This window comes from Rhinatrema bivittatum, chromosome 7 (assembly GCF_901001135.1).
Source record: "Rhinatrema bivittatum chromosome 7, aRhiBiv1.1, whole genome shotgun sequence".
Taxonomy (NCBI): Eukaryota; Metazoa; Chordata; class Amphibia; order Gymnophiona; family Rhinatrematidae; genus Rhinatrema; species Rhinatrema bivittatum.
This window is the reverse complement of record NC_042621.1, coordinates 93,884,483-93,903,096: the sequence shown is the minus strand read 5'-3', so window position 1 is coordinate 93,903,096 and position 18,614 is coordinate 93,884,483. Positions and strand designations below refer to the sequence as shown.

Here is an 18,614-nt window from a genome sequence, read left to right as displayed (position 1 = left end):
GTGAACCGGTAGATATAGTATACTTGGATTTTCAGAAGGCGTTTGACAAAGTTCCTCATGAGAGGCTTCTAGGAAAAGTAAAAAGTCATGGGATAGGTGGTGATGTCCTTTCTTGGATTGCAAACTGGCTAAAAGACAGGAAACAGAGAGTAGGATTAAATGGACAATTTTCTCAGTGGAAGGGAGTGGACAGTGGAGTGCCTCAGGGATCTGTATTGGGACCCTTACTTTTCAATATATTTATAAATGATCTGGAAAGAAATACGACAAGTGAGATAATCAAATTTGCAGATGACACAAAATTGTTCAGAGTAGTTAAATCACAAGCAGATTGTGATAAATTGCAGGAAGACCTTGTGAAACTGGAAAATTGGGCATCCAAATGGCAGATGAAATTTAATGTGGATAAGTGCAAGGTGATGCATATAGGGAAAAATAACCCATGCTATAATTACACAATGTTGGGTTCCATATTAGGTGCTACAACCCAAGAAAGAGATCTAGACGTCATAGTGGATAACACATTGAAATCGTCGGTTCAGTGTGCTGCAGCAGTCAAAAAAGCAAACAGAACGTTGGGAATTATTAGAAAGGGAATGGTGAATAAAACGGAAAATGTCATAATGCCTCTGTATCGCTCCATGGTGAGATCGCACCTTGAATACTGTGTACAATTCTGGTCGCCGCATCTCAAAAAAGATATAATTACAGAATTCAGTATAAAGTGCTAACTATGATCCACAAAACGATTCACTCTCTAACTTCCCTCGAACTATCCTTCCCCCTGCAACATCACTCAACCTCCAGACCAATGAGAACAACATACCTAGGTACACTCTATGTTCCCCCGGCCAAGTCAGCTCTCAAGAAACGAGCATTCTCAATTGCAGGACCATTACAATGGAACAATCTGCCCTCGGAACTCCGAACAGAACCCTGCCTGCGGACGTTCAAAAAAAAAAAACTGAAGACCTGGCTCTTCTCAAGAGCATTTACTTAAAGTCCCATACCTGTCCTTACTTTTTAGAACTTAGGTTCAATCGTGTCTAACCGATCGAAGTTCCCCGTAACCTCTATAATGTACTCCCTGTGCTGATTATCATGTTTTTCCCTTTTTCGATATTCCCTATATTCCACTCGTTATGCTTGTTCAACTACAGTTCTACTCTAGTACAATTTTGTTAATTATGTTCTTATTGTTTGCTGTACAAGGTTTAGTTAAATTATGTTTTTATTGTTTGATGTAATTTCCAACTGTTGGTTCACTGTAAACCGAACCGATATGTACTTGTACATGATCTTCGGTATAGAAAAGTATTTAAATAAATAAATAAATAAATAAATAAATAATTGAGATGGAGAAGGTACAGAGAAGGGCTACCAAAATGATAAGGGGAATGGAACAACTCCCCTATGAGGAAAGACTAAAGGGGTTAGGACTTTTCAGCTTGGAGAAGAGACGGCTGAAGGGGGATATGATAGAGATGTTTAAAATCATGAGAGGTCTAGAATGGGTAGATGTGAATCGGTTATTTACTCTTTCGGATAGTAGAAAGACTAGGGGGCACTCCATGAAGTTAGCATGGGGCACATTTAAAACTAATCGGAGAAAGTTCTTTTTTACTCAACGCACAATTAAACTCTGGAATTTGTTGCCAGAGGATGTGGTTAGTGCAGTTAGTATAGCTGTGTTTAAAAAAGGATTGGATAAGTTCTTGGAGGAGAAGTCCATTACCTGCTATTAAGTTCACTTAGAGAATAGCCACTGCCATTAGCAATGGTAACATGGAATAGACTTAGTTTTTGGGTACTTGCCAGGTTCTTGTGGCCGGGATTGGCCACTGTTGGAAACAGGATGCTGGGCTTGATGGACCCTTGGTCTGACCCAGTATGGCATGTTCTTATGTTCTTACAGCACAGACTAATGCATTCACCTTAGGAAACCTGAGTTGCTCCCTTGCTTTAGGGTCCCATAGGATACAATCCTGCTAAAGAGCGACCTCCTTTAAAATTAGACTCAGGTGCACTCCATTCCAAATCTATTAGCTCCTGGATAACCTCATGCAGAGGAAAAAAACAGGATGCTTTGCACATGCTAATCATTACAGGATTCCGCTTCGAATCTTTGGCCACTGCCTGCAATATCTCCTCACACCCAAGGGCTTTTAAGGTCTGTAAAATTAAACCGGACATCTCATCCCTGTGAAAAAGCCACAGCATAGTTCTATGAGGGTCAGCATCTAGGGGAATCTCCCCCCTTCCAATGATGGATCGTTGGGACACCCCCGAGGATTCTGACTCTCTATCTGAGTCTCCTGAAGGATCCCTGTCCTCACCCTTCTTCTCCCTCCGTCTGCCTCCTTCTCTTCTTCCTCCTGTAAGGAGTCAAAGATTCCCTGGAATGTTTTCTAGGTCCTAAGGAGGGAGGCTTCTGAAGAGAGCGATCCCTAGCCTCTTCCCAGGGAGCTCCTTGCCCCTGACAAAAGGCCTGGAGACCCTTAAAAAATTCCACCCACGAAATGGCAGAAAGATCCATCCCTGGGGTAGGCTAAACCCTCTTGGAGACCACTTCCGAGGGGAGTGGCAGGAGAGGGGGCAGGAAAGACTTCTCAGCCGCTCTGGTAGGAGTCACCACCACAACCTCTGCCTGTAAAGCGGGGGGCCTCTGAGGTCCCTGCAGAGACATCCCCCTGAGCCTCCACACACATTTTACTCACACTGAGGGACCTCCTGGGACTAAGGACCCTCATATGGCATGCTGAGCAGATGCGAAGCTTCTTCCCGTGCTGCTCCCCCATGCCATGTCTCACACTCTCTTCCTGTAAAAGCTGAGTAAATGCGTCCCACTGCGTGCTCAGCAGTTCCTGCCAATAAAAATGGTGCCTGCCACGTGTGGCTTTGCTGCTGAAAAACGTTGCCCTGCAGCCCTGTTGAATCGCGCGATTGCAGCTGATGCTGCCTGGCCTGCAAAAGATCATGCCAGCACCCACTCCCAGCACTGCTTGATGCTGCTGGAGGGATTCTCCTTGTTTCAAATGTCTTCCTTTTCTTTCTTTTTTTTAAGTTTATCACCATTGGCAAAAACTAAAGGCTTTTATCCCTTTTTTTTAATCTTCCAAGAGGATCCAAAGCTCAGAGAGAGTAGCAATGGAAAAAAAAAGGGGACGGAACAGAAACTGAAGCGTATTCCAGTCAAAACTAGAAGCTCCCCTGTTCTTGGGGGACCACAAGGCTGTCACTGCAGGAGCTGCCCAGAGTCCAAAAACCAAGCCATAAGGCTTAACCAAGCCCCACCATATAGCATAGGCAAGCATATCCTATCATCTGCAGACAGAGAATACTGGCAGGCTATGTATAGAAGGGGTGACATCAGTAAGCCTCCATCCCTCTCTCCATCTATTAGTGTGCATAACCCATTCGTCTGAACTGGTCTGACTTTATGAAGAGGAACAAGGTTTTGATCTCATGTGCCTTTGATTGAGATCATATGCAGGCTATAATGCACAAAGTGGCACTTGTAATTTGAAACAGATAACTTTATGCACGATACATGCATGCTTTCTTTGTTAAGAAGGCTCTATCAGTGTTTCAGAAGGATTCCTCAAGGAAGAGAAAAGTATAGTTGATTCTATGAATAGTGATTCAAGAAATTATATATAAGTAAAGGAGAAAGACTGATGATTAAAGTCCCCTATCCCAGGCTACAAAACAACCACATAAATCAATAGAATACTGGCTGGCTAACATCCATGCATCATGAGCTCCTATAGAAAAATCCAATCACAAGCTAGTTTGCAAAGCTACATTTGTCCACCCTTATAGTTTGATTAAATTTGCTACAAAAAATAAAAATATATCAGCACTCAGCCTTTATCTCCAACTGAACCACTCTAGGTTAGCCGTAAAATGAGCTTTAAAAAGCCATGCTGAAATGTCCCCTTTATTTAACATTCAAAATATTATTATACAGGGGATTGCTTCTATCAGCTCAAAACATTCTAGGATGCAAAACAGGCAAACTCAGTGGCCTTGAAAGTTAAGTGCTTAGTTATGTAAAAAGATTTACTCTTTCAAAAATGAATCAATCTTGCAATGCTTGCACGTTGTAAGGAGACAGAAAACAAATGGGAATAATATTGCGTGAACTGATACCTGTTAGTCACAAAGTCACCAAAAATTAGAAAAATACGGTGCTGCAGCCCTGAAGGCACAATGCAAGTCAAGCATCCTTACCTGTATGTCTGTATCCTTCACAGGCTCAAGAGGTTCAAATGTAGTTGCTGCACTAAGAGACTCCAGCCGCTGGGAGATGTGCGATATATCAAGTCCTCTGGACCCAAGAAGAACAGATCTATTGGAAAAAGGTAGAAGTGGTAAAAAATAAATAAATAAATAAAATTAGATAGCTGCAGATACACACTGGTATCCTAACAAAACAAAACAATGGATTTGTATAGTAGCTTTCTACAAAAATATGGGACATACAAAATTATTATTATATGGAACACAAAATGGTCTTCTTGCTAAATAAAATATTTGAAATAATTGCTAAATAAACTTAAGATTAATCATGTATTTTACTATTAATCATTTCAAATTAATGAAAAATTATTATTTACCTGATAATTTCCTTTTCTTTAGTACAGTCAGATGAATCCAGAACAAGTAGGTTATACGCCTACTCCAGCAGGTGGAGACGGAGCAAACTGACGACACAGTATATATACCCCTGCAGTGACAGCAACCTGCCAGTATTTTCTTCAAAAGCAACTGTGGACAGTCTAGCAAAACACTTGATTAAAAACAGATAACCATTTCAGTACTCAGCCAACACCGAGCTCAGACAAGAATGTAATAACATTAGTCTAGGGATTGGAGTAACACTTACCAGTAATCCCTGTAACACATAGGCACACAGGAGGATCAATATGCCATCATTCGGCAGCCAAGGGCAAAAAGCTGGATTCATCTGTCTTAAAGAAAAGGAAATTATCAGGTAAGTAGTAATTTCTCATTTCTTAGCATCCAATCAGATAAATCCAGGACAAGTGGGGTGTACCCAAGCTACTCCCCAATAGGGCGGGAGGCTGCCCACTGTCTAGTCAAAACTGCACGTGGAAAGGCCGCATTCTCCCGAGCCTGAACATCCACACGATAATATCTGGAAAAGGTGTGTTATGAGAACCACATTGTCGCTCAGCAAATGTCAACGGGAAACAACAAACTTCTGCCCATGACACTGCCTGAGCCCTAGTGGAATAAACCCTAACCTGACTAGGCAATGGCTTCCCAGCATCCATGTATGCAGCCATGATTACCTCCTTAATTCAGCGAGCTATTGTAGCCCACGAGGCTAGCTCTCCCTGTCTAGTACCTCCGTAAAGGACAAACAGGCGATCTGATTTCCGCGCAGGCTCAGTAATCTCTAGATCAGTGGTTCTCAACAGGTGTGTCGGGACACACTAGTGTGTTGCGAGGTCCCAGGAGATGTGTCGCTGTACCAGCAGAAGGCTGCTCTTTCCTCATCAGTCTGGACAGGAGTTGGCTGATTTCTCCTTCACTGGGTATGACAGGAAGCTGCTCTTACTTTCTTTTTCTCTTCCTGGCCAGTGGGAGGTTGTTCCCTCCTCCTTCACCTTCAGAGTGCGATATCACCAACTCCTGTTCATATGGGTCCGGCAGGACACCAACTTTATCTTCCTCTGCCTGGCCTAGCAGTGAGGCTGCTGATGCTCTCTTCACCCTATGGGGCCTGGATATGAAAGCAGGAGTATGAGGGAGAGAGGTGTGTGCTGTATAAATCCACCGACGACTTCCACTGCTGCTGCCTCATCTTCCTCTTCTCAATGCTTCTTGCCCTCATCTGCTGCTGATAAAGAGGAAGGAGATTCTGGATTGGACTGAAGCCTTTTCTGCTGGCTGGGAGCCAGGGAGGGGGAAATGTACTGGGCAGGACGGCATGGGGAGATAGGGAGTCAGGGGTGGTGGAAAGGAAGTTGGGGTTGCTGAGCAAGGAAAAGAGGTGGAAGTGGGGAATGATGAACAGGAAGCGGTAGGAAAGAGGTAGTCAGAGGTATTCTGGTTAGGGAAGGGGGAGGAAAGGGCAGAAAGTTGAACAGGGGAGAGAGGGAGCATGGGGAAGAGGATATGGGGTAGGGGATGCTGGGAATATTGGACAGGTATATAAGCATGTGAAGGGATGACTGAGTAGTTGGGAGAAGTGAGGGGTGATGGGAGCATGAGGGGAGTGACTGGGTACAAGGGCCATACTGTGTCAGTTTTGAGAATATGCGTTTCTTCTCTCTGAACTTTGCTTAGAACAAATTGCCACAAGAAAAAACGTTTTCAAGGTCAGCAACTGCAAGGACAGAGAATGTAGCGGTCTAAATGCAGGGCCTGCCCAAAACCTCAAAACCAAATTAAGACTCCAAGGGGCATCGGGAACTGCAAAGGAGGTCGAATATGTTTCACTCCTTTCAGAAAATGGGCCACATCAGGATGAGCCGACAAGGATCCACCATTTACCTGATCCCTGAAACAGGCTTCTTGTACCTTTAAGGAAATAAGAACCATCCTGCAAAAATTCCAAAAGGAGCGGAATCTTGATCAAGGAACGAAGAGTACCTCGATCCTCACACAGGGCCTCAAGCACTCTCCAAACCTGCACATTGGCCAAGGAAGTAGAGAACTTTCTAGCTCTTACTTAGCAAGGTGGAAATCACTGCTGCAGAGTATCCACATTTCAGCAAGCGAGCCCTTTCAAGGGCCATACTGTAAGACAAAATCGAGTCAGATCTTCATGAAGAACAGGTCCCTGCTGCAACAGGTTCCTGTGCACTGGAAGTCAAAGCCTCAGCAGATCTGCATACCATGGTCCCCCTGGGCCAATCTGGAGCGACCAAGAGCCCCATCCCTCTGTGGCATTCAATCATTCAAATCAATCTGCCCAACATGGGCCTGGAGGAAAGGCATACAGCAACTTGACTTCCGGCCACTCCTGCATTAGATCTCTTCTGTGCTGAAGAATTGCAGAACTTTCGCACTGCGCAATGTCGCTAACAGTCTAGGAATGGGAGACCCCAGCGATTCCGAATTAGCTGAAACACATCGTCTGACAACACCCAGTCTCCTGGGTCCAGATTCTCCCTGCTGAGAAAGTCTACTCTTATGTTGCCTTTGCCTGGAATGTGCGAGGCAGAGATCATCTGGAGATGAACCTCTGCCCATTCCATAAGTTGATCTATTTCCTGTGACATTTGTTGGCTCTTGGTACCTCCCTGCCAACTGATGTAAGCCCAGTCGTTGCATTGTCCGACATTATTCGGACCAATCGACCCTGCAGCCTGTTGCCAAACTGTAAACATGACAATTGGACCGCCCTGGAGGCAGTGCATGCAAATTTTCTCTCATGCATATTCATTGTGGATATCCTGAAAACCTGACTGGCTGGGGGATCCCCAGAACAGGGTTGGGAACCACTATTCCAGACACACTCTTCTGCACTCCTATTCCAGACACACTCTTCTGCACTCCAGCAACCTTGCACTATCAGCTCCTGACAGTGAGCTCCCCAACCAAGGAGACTCACATCCATCGTTAGTACTAGCCAGTCCGGTGGGGATAGGGAAACTGTCTTCCATAGGTAATCCACCTGCAGCCACCATTGCAGTTGGGAGGAGTCCTCCATAGGTAGGAGAGCCAAATCAAATAGTCCTGAGACTGCAGATTCCACTGAGAAAGCAGGGAGCGCTGAAGACGCATATGCGCCCACTCCTACAGTATGACTTCCAGAGTCACTGCCATTAAGCCAAGAACCTGCAAGTAAGACCATACAGTCGGGTGCAGAGTGTTCCATAGATGGAGTTGAGCTAGCAACTTCTGAATCTGAGCTTCTGGCAGGAACACCCAGGTATTCCAGTGACTGAGTAGGCTAAAGACTGCTCTTGGCAAGGTTCACCACCCAGCTGAGCTCCTACAACAGGGAAATCAGCTTGTGAGTCAATACCGTATTTGGATGACTTGACGAGAATCAGCAAGTCATCCAAATGCGGATGTACTAGGATTCCATCCTCTCGCAACTCTGCCGCAACTAACACCATTACCTTGGAAAAGGTTCTGGGTGCGATGGCCAGACCAAAGGGAAGCACCCAAAACTGAAAGTGGCATCCCAGAACTGTGAACCGCAAGAAGTGTTGATGTTCTAGTTAGATGGGAATGTGGAGATATGCCTCGGACAGATCCAGAGAGGTCAGAAATTCCCCCGACTGCACGGCCATTATCACAGAGTGCAAAGTTTCCATTCGAAAATGTTTCACTTGCAGATGACAGTTGATATCCTTGAGGTACAGAATGGGACGAAAAGCGCTCTCCTTCTTTGGCACAATAATATATGGTAAATGGAATATCATCCCGTATTTTCTTGAAATGTGGGCACTGGGACGACAGCTCTCAGACTGAGGAGCCTTGCCAATGTATCCTCCACTGCCTGCTTCTGCAGGTAGTGGCAGGAGACTCCATAAACACACACTAAGGAACACTGTCCAAAACCCAACCCCCTTTGAAATTGCCTCTGGATTTACGCAAGGAAACCAAAATTGGATTTCTCTTTGACTCAGACACTGAATCTGCCCCAGGAACTTCAAGCATTTTCAAGGTCTGAGAAATCAGAGCCTGGTAGTTCATCTCTATGAAAGAACCATAACATAGTTTTATATGGTTCTAATCCGGGTGGAATTTCACTATCCTCAAGAGAGGCAGGATCGGCATAATCATCTGTGCCATCCGGATCTCTATCCAGAGGTCCCGCTTTCACTCTAGGAGTACTCCGGCGCTTAAAAGAGGTCCAGACAAGGATCCTACCTGCACCTCTGCCCTGGAAGCATTGGACGGGGCTGAGGACTGCACCTGAAGAAAGGATTGCAACCCCTGGAAAAATTCTACCCATGAAAAAAGTAGAAGTATCCAGGAGGAAACTGAGGTATACTCACTGAGCTACCTTCCCCTGCTGAGGAACCAGTTAGGGGAGTTCCACACACCTAGGCACCTAATTAGGAGCCCAAAAAATAAGCACACAAAAAACTTAAGTGCACAGTTCCACTTATGCATAGAGGTAAGCATGCAGCCACTACGACATCACTTAACTGGGCGCACAACCTGGACGCACAGCTAGATGCACATGCCAGACCGACAATCCTGCAGAGGGCAGCCTTAGAAAGCACGTGAAATGACGTTGCGGCCTACCACGTGGCACACAGCAAAATGCCTTGGAGCGGGGCCTAGCCTAAGGAGGCTGCTCCACGTCCCTCGACCTCCCATGGAGTGGAATGAATATCAGATCAGCACGCGGAGCACAAGACAGGGAAAGAAGAAAGCCCTGCACAACAAAATAAATAAATAAATAAATAAACCCTCCTAACTCTCTGTATAATCTATTTTTTTTTTATACTTAACTGGAGCTTAGCCTTACCTGTCTGAGTACAGAGACAGTCTCCGGCTGCAGGGAGAGAGGGCAAGTAACGTCACTGCTACACTCGGCTTCCTGCACCCAGGGCCGGTGCAAGGGGATTTGGCGCCCTAGGCGAGCCTTCTTCCTTGCGCCCCCCCCCCCCCCGGTCTCGGCCCCGACTCCTACCTCATTCTCAATCACGCCCGCTGACTGGGGTTTTCTGGGTCGCGAGCAGATTGGGCACTGCTTGCGGCCCGCCAAATCTCCACTCCTCTTTGCCACCACTTGCGGCCCCATATGGCTCGCACCCAGTGGCGCACGAAGGGTCTCCAGCGCCCAGGGGCCAATGCATTTGTGTGCCACAGAAAATCAGTGGCATCTCTAGACAGAAGAATTTGTTTTGGGTGGGGGGGAGCCAAAATGACATTTCTTCATCACACCCACCTCTATAGCATGGATCCTGCTTTAAAATTGGTTATAAAAAAAAGTGTTGTTAAAAAAAGTCCAAAGGGTCCTCTGCATTATTTTTAAAAGCTGGTCAGTTTCACACTATAAAATTATTTGATAGCCTCATTCAACTAATTCTATATGGATTATGAGAGTGAAGTCTGGAATATATAGGAAGGGACAGAATGTCAATACAAATCCTGCACCTCCAGTTCTGTAACTCTGTGCATCCACTGAAATTCCCCCAAACAATGGAGCTTGGATGTTTCCCTTACAGCTCATCATACTAAAAGATATTTTCAAATTCTGGTGTCACCTCACAGTAACAGCAGCACAAACACCTTCCACTGCCAGGCACATTGTGAACCAACACAAAGCACCACAAAAAAGACACTCAGAATCTATACTGCAATCCCATTGTAACATAACAGTAATAACACCAAGGACTCAAACAACAATAACCCTACCTGTGAAAAAGCAAGGGTAAATATTACACTGGGTCCTAGAATACCAATACACCACCTACAAAACAAATACAAAACAATACACAACCTACAAAACAAAACAAACCCAATTGCTATAGATCTCTATACAGACACTATATGATAGCAGAATCTCTCATCATGGTCACACACACAGAGCAGAGACAGACCCTCACCAAATACAGAATACAAAATAAAGGAGCACAAATTAGAAAAAACTGAAATGGAAACCCCAAGAAGCCAGACTCTGTGTATTAGCAATGGAAAAACAGAACAACCATTCCTCATAAAACAAATAAAATCAAGAAACAAAGCATCAGTTATAATAGTAAAACCATACTAATAAAATATTTTAAAACTACTGATAAATAGAATTTCTATTAATTAAAATCATATACATTTTTTACAATTTCCCAAACACCAATAAAATATTTCAAAACAGTACATATATCAAATAACACACAATAATTAAAATTAATAAGGATTTTAAAAAGCCCCTGCTGTCCATACATGGGAGCTCTTGATTTCCAGTCACCCTGATATTGTCGAGGATTAGGAGGTTATCCTCTCTCTCTCACACATACTCACATGTCCATTCTCTCTCACACATACACTGTCACATACATACACATTCATGCTCTTATATCCACCATAACCTCTCGCTCTCACAGGCACTGACACACTCTCAGGCTCTAAGGCACTCTCTCCCCCTCCACACACACCCCCACACAAACTCTTACTCCCCTGGATTTTCTCATACACACTCATGCTCTCACTCTCACTGGCTCCCTCACATACACACAAACACACACTCCCAGGCAAGCTCCCACTCATTCTCACACACACACACACACACACACAGGCAAGCTCCTAGTCATTCTCACACTGAACCCCAGGCAGGCTCCCATTCATTTTCACACCACTCCCTCCCCATCCCCCAGGCATGCACACATTCATTCTCACACACACAGACCCCCAGGCAGGCACCAATTTATTCTCACACACACCCATACACCACAAACAGGCAGGCACCTATTCTCACACATACAAACCCCAGGAAGACACCCATACATTCTCATTCACAGACACACCCTCAGGCAGGCACCCATGCATTCACACACATACACCCCCAGGCAGACTCCCATTCACACACATGCACACACTAAAGGCAGAGACCCCCTCTCTTTCTTTTGCCAGCAACCTCAGAGCCTCTCTCATCCCTCTGCTGCCACTGTCACTGCATGGCTATTGCGGAGGTGCTGATTGCTGCTATTGGCACTGAAGCCCATTCTGCTGCCTCCTCTGTGCAGGCCCCATGGGCTTCCAGTTCCTCTATGCTGATCTCGTACATTGTGAGATTCGCATAGAGAAAGTGCTACTCTTGCACATTCCCAAAGATTACATGTTCCAATCAGTAAAAAGTAATTTATTTCTTTTTACATTTGCTGCCTGATCTTAGTTTTCTAATCGGTTGGTCACAGGCTTTTTTTTTCCACCTTCCCTTTCTTATTTTTTTGCCAATTCCTTTTATAACATATTTCTTTTCTCTCCATCTGTCTGCTTCCCTCAAACACACGGTCAGGTTCTCATTCTCATATGCTTTCTCTCTCTCACATACACAGGCACTCATTCTCACATGCTGTCCCTCATACAATCATTTATACACAGTCTCTCTCTTGCACATGCTGTCTAACTCTCACTCCCACATGCTGTCTTGCTCAAGCACAGGTTCTCACTGTCACATGCTCTCTCTCATACAATCATTCCTACACACAGGCTCTCACTGTCACATGCTGACACACACACAGGCTCTCTCTCACTCCCACATGCTGTCCTGCTCAAGCACAGGCTCTCACTGTCACATGCTCTCTCTCATACAATCATTCCTACACACGGGCTCTCACTGTCACATGCTGACTCACACACAGGCTCTCTCTCACTCCCACATGCTGTCTTGCTCAAGCACAGGCTCTCACTATCACATGCTGTCTCTCACACACACAAAGGCTCTCCCATGCTGTCTCTGCAAACATTCAGGTCTTCACTCCCACACACACACACACACAGTCTCTCAACTCATCTCATACACGCACACATACACACTGTACAAACCCTCAGTCTCTCTCTCACCTCTGGGCCTCCTCTTCACGGGCCACTGCAGGATGGGCTCTGCAGCGGCCCCGGTCTTCTCGAGCCACGCTGATCCTCTTCTGAACGTGGCAGATGCTCCTCCTCCTTCCGGCACGCGGCTGATGCTCCTCCTCTTTCCTGCCCGCGCGGCTCCGGCAACATTTTTCTTCCGGGGCCGCGCGGGCAGGAAGGAGAAGTTCCTGCATTGGCTGATGCTCCTCCTCCTTCCTGCCCGCGCGGCTCCGGCAACATTTTTCTTCCGGGGCCGCGCAGGCAGGAAGGAGGAGAAGTTTCTGCATTGGCTGATGCTCCTCCTCCTTCCTGCCCGCGCGGCTCCAGCAACATTTTTCTTCCGGGGCCGCGCGGGCAGGAAGGAGGAGAAGTTCCTGCATTGGCTGATGCTCCTCCTCCTTCCTGCCCGCGCGGCTCCGGCAACATTTTTCTTCCGGGGCCGCGCGGGCAGGAAGGAGGAGAAGTTCCTGCATTGGCTGATGCTCCTCCTCCTTCCTGCCCGCGCGGCTCCGGCAACATTTTTCTTCCGGGGCCACGCGGGCAGGAAGGAGGAGGAGCACCAGCATGTTTAGACGCGACTGTACCACGGCCCTGCGATCTTCTTGCTGTGTGTATCCGGCACACAGCATAGCAGTAGTTCACCGCTCAGCCGCCATTGGGATGACGTCCACCGGCGGCCATTGGCCGTCAGCGGCTCGGCGCCCCCTAATGCTCAGCGCCCTAGGCGATCGCCTAGTTCGCCTAGTGCTTCCGCCGGCCCTGCCTGCACCCGCTGCCTTTCAGCTGCTCAAGCAGCTAAGTCCACACCGGCTGAAAAATCAGCTAACAGACCAAGGTACTCATCTGAGGGACCATGGAAATCACCTTAAGAATTCTTAATTGTGGGAGTGACCATTTGGTATCACCACAGGAGAGCGGGGCAAATTTATTTCCTTAATTCTGCTTTTCTTTAAAATGAAGCAATCCCCAGTAGGGAGATGCATGTCTACCATCTGCTGGAGACAGAGAATGCTGGCAGGCTGTCACTGCAGGGGTATATGTACTGTGACATCAGTTTGCTCCGACTCCATCTGCTGGTAAAGGTGCATAACCCACTTGTTTTGGATTCATCTGACTGGACACTAAGAAATGCCCATGTTATGATTTGATAGTAACACACACTAGCAAACCTGAGAAAATAAAGGAACAGAACTGTTCCAATTACATTTTCCCTCCATAACGGGTGATCCTTCTCATTGCTACCATTATTTCTATGACCCTGAATATAATCTGTGTGCATTCCTTTTATCTTTTGAAAAACAAGAGTGTAGTCGTTAAATTTAAGAGTAATAACTTTAACCATAATTAAAAGTATAGAGGCCAATATTCAAAGCACGTTCAGTGGTTTTTACTTATTTATATACCATCGTTCCATATTCAAATCATGCTGGTTTACAAGATAAACATACATAAAATAGTAAAAACTAATAATACATGGGTATCTAAAACAATAAAAACATGAGGCAAAATAACATTTAAACATTTTCTCTGAAAAACTCCGCTTCAAATCTTTTATGGTCATAGGCAAAAGGCTTATTATTCAAAGTCCACATTGTAAATTTATTCTTATTCTTCAGATGGATCCAACTCCGCATAGTAATTCGTATAAGTTCAACGGCTGCCACTTAGCCACATAAGTCTCTTATATGGGTAAAAATGTAGCTGCACAACTTGTGGGCATGTAGTGGGCAGATTTATTTAAAAATTTATTTATTTATTTAAAACTTTTTTTTTTATACCGGCATTCGTAGGACACATCATGTCAAAGATCAGGGCAAAGTGAGTTTTCCATGCATATTATGTGGATAACTACCGGATATTTGGTCTTATCCGCATAAGTTATGCAGCTAAGTTTAGATGAGCCATAGAGCAGGTCTAAACTTAGCTGGTTCTAATTTATACTGCTAAGTGCGGATATATATGAATATACTCAACGGCTTAGCCATGCTGCTGAATATACCTTGTAACTTTTCTGAATAATTTATATATATTCAGCAGGCCAGCTCTGAATATTGACCTCATAATTTCTTCAGAGGAATGAGATTATGAAACGTCTTTTTTTTTTTTGTTGTTATAGCCATTATGCTCTCCTCTTAAAAAAAAAAAAGAAGAAGAACAAGTGGGTTATGTTGTCTCTACCCTGCCAGCAGATGGAAACAGAGAAAAAAAAACCAAAAACCACAAAACTGATTTCACACCACCCATGTCAAAGCTCTTCAGTATCCCATATCAAAGCTAAGACAACCAAAGACAATTGTTTTGGTCTCCAAATCACCAACACAACTAAAACCTGATGCAGCCAAGAAAGTTCAGTCCATGGTCATTAACCCAGGAATTAAGATAATCCCTATATCAAGGTCATGATTAGGCCAACCACCTTAAGAGTGAGCAACACTGTACTCGCTGTTAGATTTCTGAACTTCTCAGACAAAGTTCTTGATTGTTGCAGCTTCCCTGGGTGGATTCTAGACTGGTCTGGCAGGATTAAAAGAAAGAAAATTAACAGGAAAGTTTAAATTTCACCACTATCATCCATGCCAGACAAGTGGGATGCACCAAAGCTACACATAGACTGAGCGAGAGGAAGTCAAGAGCTCTCAGGTTTCCCGAGTCCAAGGTTTAGCCTTTCCTGGCCTGCACACTCATACTGATGTCTACAGAGCAGGGATGCAAGAGACAAGGACACTGCCCTGCCATTATCCTCTGGAAAGATACGTTCCGATTCTGCACTCTCATTGAATGGGTTTGATGGCCCTCTGGGACCTGCTGGAGCAGCCTGAAACACTCATTTTCTTGCTTCCTCCTGACATGAATGCCTTAGAAACCACTGTGCTTTAGACACATCAAAGACCCATCCAAGAAAAAATGGTCATCTACAAACAGCTTAAAGATGCCATTCCTATCCTGACCTATATCGCCTGACTTTCACACCATCATAAGTGAGAAAAGTCCAATTTCGACAGAAGTGAAATACTACCCTTAGAAGAGGTATAGTACTGGGCTCAGAGAATACTGTTTCCTTTAAAATTACCAAAGGCCATCAAGGAGACCAATTTCAACAGAAGCATCCTATAGAACCGACCTATGAGGCTAGAGACAAAGGGAGGTCAGATCCCTTCAAAACTAAGCTCCGGTTCTTCAGGGGAGGACTTGCATTCTTGATTCCCTTGAAGAAAATATCTCAGCTGAGAAAGTACTGAGCACTTCCATGACTTCATCCCTTGCAGCAAGCCAGAGCTAGTCTCTGACTTCCGCAAGATTTGAAAGTTACATATTCATCCCAATCTCTTCTGGCAGAAGAAAAAGATTGAAAGAATGAATCCCTCAAAGGGAAATATTGTCTCCTCCATAAACTGAAATCATAGAGGCTCCAAACTATTAAGTCAGATCTGCTACAAGATCTATTTCATGCCACCAATGGCTGTAACTCTTAACACTAAGTATGCTCACTACATAGCCTGGTTCTGTCAATAGCCAGAGAGAATGGAAAGGATCTTCTAAGGAAGGAAGAATCTTTTACCACGAGAAAGGATAAAGAAGCTCCTCTACGTGCACATTCAGAACTCAGTTGAGGAAATATCCAGGTTCCTGGTAGGAACAGATGCAAGTGACTGGATACCAATCATGGTCCTACAAGGATATCCAAAACCCCAGGGTCTTGCTTTCCTTTATCAGCTGAAGGACTTGCCTGTCTTGAAGCTTTACCAGGCTGATCTGAAATCCACTCACATTGGTGCCCCACCTGATTGCTAACAGGACAAAAGTGTTTCTGCCAGTCCCACTTCGAGGTCTCAAGAGTGTCAGCTGAAAACATTTGTCTGTATGATAACGGTATTGGATATGTGAGCTGCTGCTAGGTAGTACAGGGGAATTCCATCCCACACCAAATCTCACTAATTTACCAGGGTACCTCAGTTTGTTAGCTTTACATTGGCCACTACCACCCAGAGTGCCTTCTTTGGAGTTAAAGGTCAGGATTTTTTGGAGTGCTGGATCGCTGGCTCCAGTCCTTGCCTTCTGTACTAGGACTCGTATCCCCACTTTATCTGACCCAGATCATAACTCCCTGCCTAACCTATAAAGCTCACACCTACAGTGCAAAATAACCATGAAGACTGCAAAACCATTTCTTGCAGGAATCAACTATGAAAAGCTATCTGCTCAGACTCACCTCCCGAGAGAGAGAAAATAGCCTTGGAGCACATGGAAAAGGGAGAATTGGGCACCAGGAATAAGGCCTTCAGGTATGGAACCCATAGACTGAGTGATGATAATTCTAAACCGCAATTAGTTCTTCCCAGTCTCTGGTATACAAGGAAGCTCTCTAGTATCTAAAGATGAAAGATCTTTATCCTTGAAGTCCAAGGTCAAAAAATCACTTTCTTCTTTGGATACGAGGGGCTTCCCTATAGGCTAGAGATGGGGGAAGGACTAATTGCTGTTCAGGAAAATCATCAGTCAGCTTATGGGTTCCACACCTATATATCCCTAGCTGCAGCTGAACAGCTTCCCTGCTCTGACTTGGCCCAAGTATTCAGACATCTGCCTAAAGGAGAAACTGGACTCCATCCCTACAAAGAGGCCTTTACTACCCCTTGACTGCCAGAAAGTTGGGGTCATGATTAACACAAGGGGCAGCCTGATAGCTGTCAGTAATGGATCCAGGATAATGCATGTGAGAAATATCTGGAAAAACCCCTGAAAAAAACAAACAAGGGGGGTATGCCCTTGTGTAGCCATGTGGAGAACCACCTAAGAGGTTTTCCATTTTGCATAGAGAACTGAAGAATAGGAGAACTTGCAGTCCTTTCTGAGAGACCTGATATAAGTAGGCAGCATGCCAAGTACACAGCAACCAAACCCATTGTCCTGTATTACTTCCCTGAGAAATGGAGAGAGAGTTGCCTGACCAGATTGCTTGTAGCCTCTGAAATGGCCCCAACCAGGACTGATATCGAGGGGCTGGAGAGAAAGAGGTCTCCAGTAAGCACCCTTAGCCAGCCTCTTAACTTTGGTCCTTAAACTTTCAGGGCTAGTCCAGTAAAACTGTAGAAAAAGGTTAAGAATGCAATGGCCATCACTCTGTGGGGGAGTTCAAGAAGCTTGGCTGTAAACACTGTGGCCCCATTCTGAACTAGCCTGGGCCAGGCCAAACGGGGGGATCTGACTGAAGGAACTCCTAGCATCATTTACCTTGCTGTGTGAGACTCATGAATCCATCCAGGAGCTGCAGGTCCAAGACCTCCTCCCTCAGCATGCTGTTAGCTGTGGGGAAGGTCACTATGGCTGTCTCCGAGGGATTCTGGACCCAATATATGACAACTTGAGCCACAAAGCCATTACACATAGCTGCTTGGGGAGTGAAACTACACAAAAAAGAATGAGTACTTAAAGCAGAAAATCAATCTTTCTTATTATGGGGGACCCTGAATGTTGGGCTTCCATCCACAGATCTGTCTTAAAAGATGAAAACAACTCTCTAGGTGATCCAACATCATATCTTCTCTTCCCTGGGAAGGAAATACAGATACCTCATCATCCTGGCCATATTAAGGCTGGAACCAAATGTCCATACTGAGGAGTTCCCATCTCTAACAGTCAAAAGTAACAGGAAACTCTTGGTGAGGGGGCTTAAGAGCACCCAAGAATAAGGGATCCCTCTATATATTGCTACCTCTCATTGCTCATCCAACAGCTGCAGGTGGTCATGGCCCAGAATTAAGGGTCACTAGTTTCTCTTGCCTCAACAGCCTCCCAACTGAGGCACTATCCTATTCTGATGGGGCAATCTCCCCCTGTCCACTGAATTGACTATCTCCTCCTTCTCTTATCCAGCCAATTCCCTAAGACTGCCCAGCTACTGGAGTGCTCTAGCATACCAAATGTTACCAAGCATAACCTAAAGTTCTTCCATGCAGGAACATGGATAAGGGCTAGGAAGGGCTAGAGGAAAAATCCAAAAAGTGCCCAAGAAGGGCCACCATAGGAGTTGTTTTGGGTTTTTTTTTAATAAAATATTACAGCAATCTACAGCTTTACAAGCCTAATTTAGCCTCAAA

General features: G+C 45.1%; 1 protein-coding gene across 1 annotated transcript in view; it reads right to left on the bottom strand.

Moving 5' to 3' along the window:
- The window catches only part of NUP93 (nucleoporin 93), a 223,416-nt gene that overhangs the window by 191,402 nt on the left and 13,400 nt on the right, over positions 1–18,614 (bottom strand). Inside the window, exon 3 of the mRNA XM_029608719.1 lies at positions 4,234–4,351. Coding sequence (XP_029464579.1) covers positions 4,234–4,351 — 118 coding nt within the window. The remainder of the gene's footprint in view (positions 1–4,233; positions 4,352–18,614) is intronic.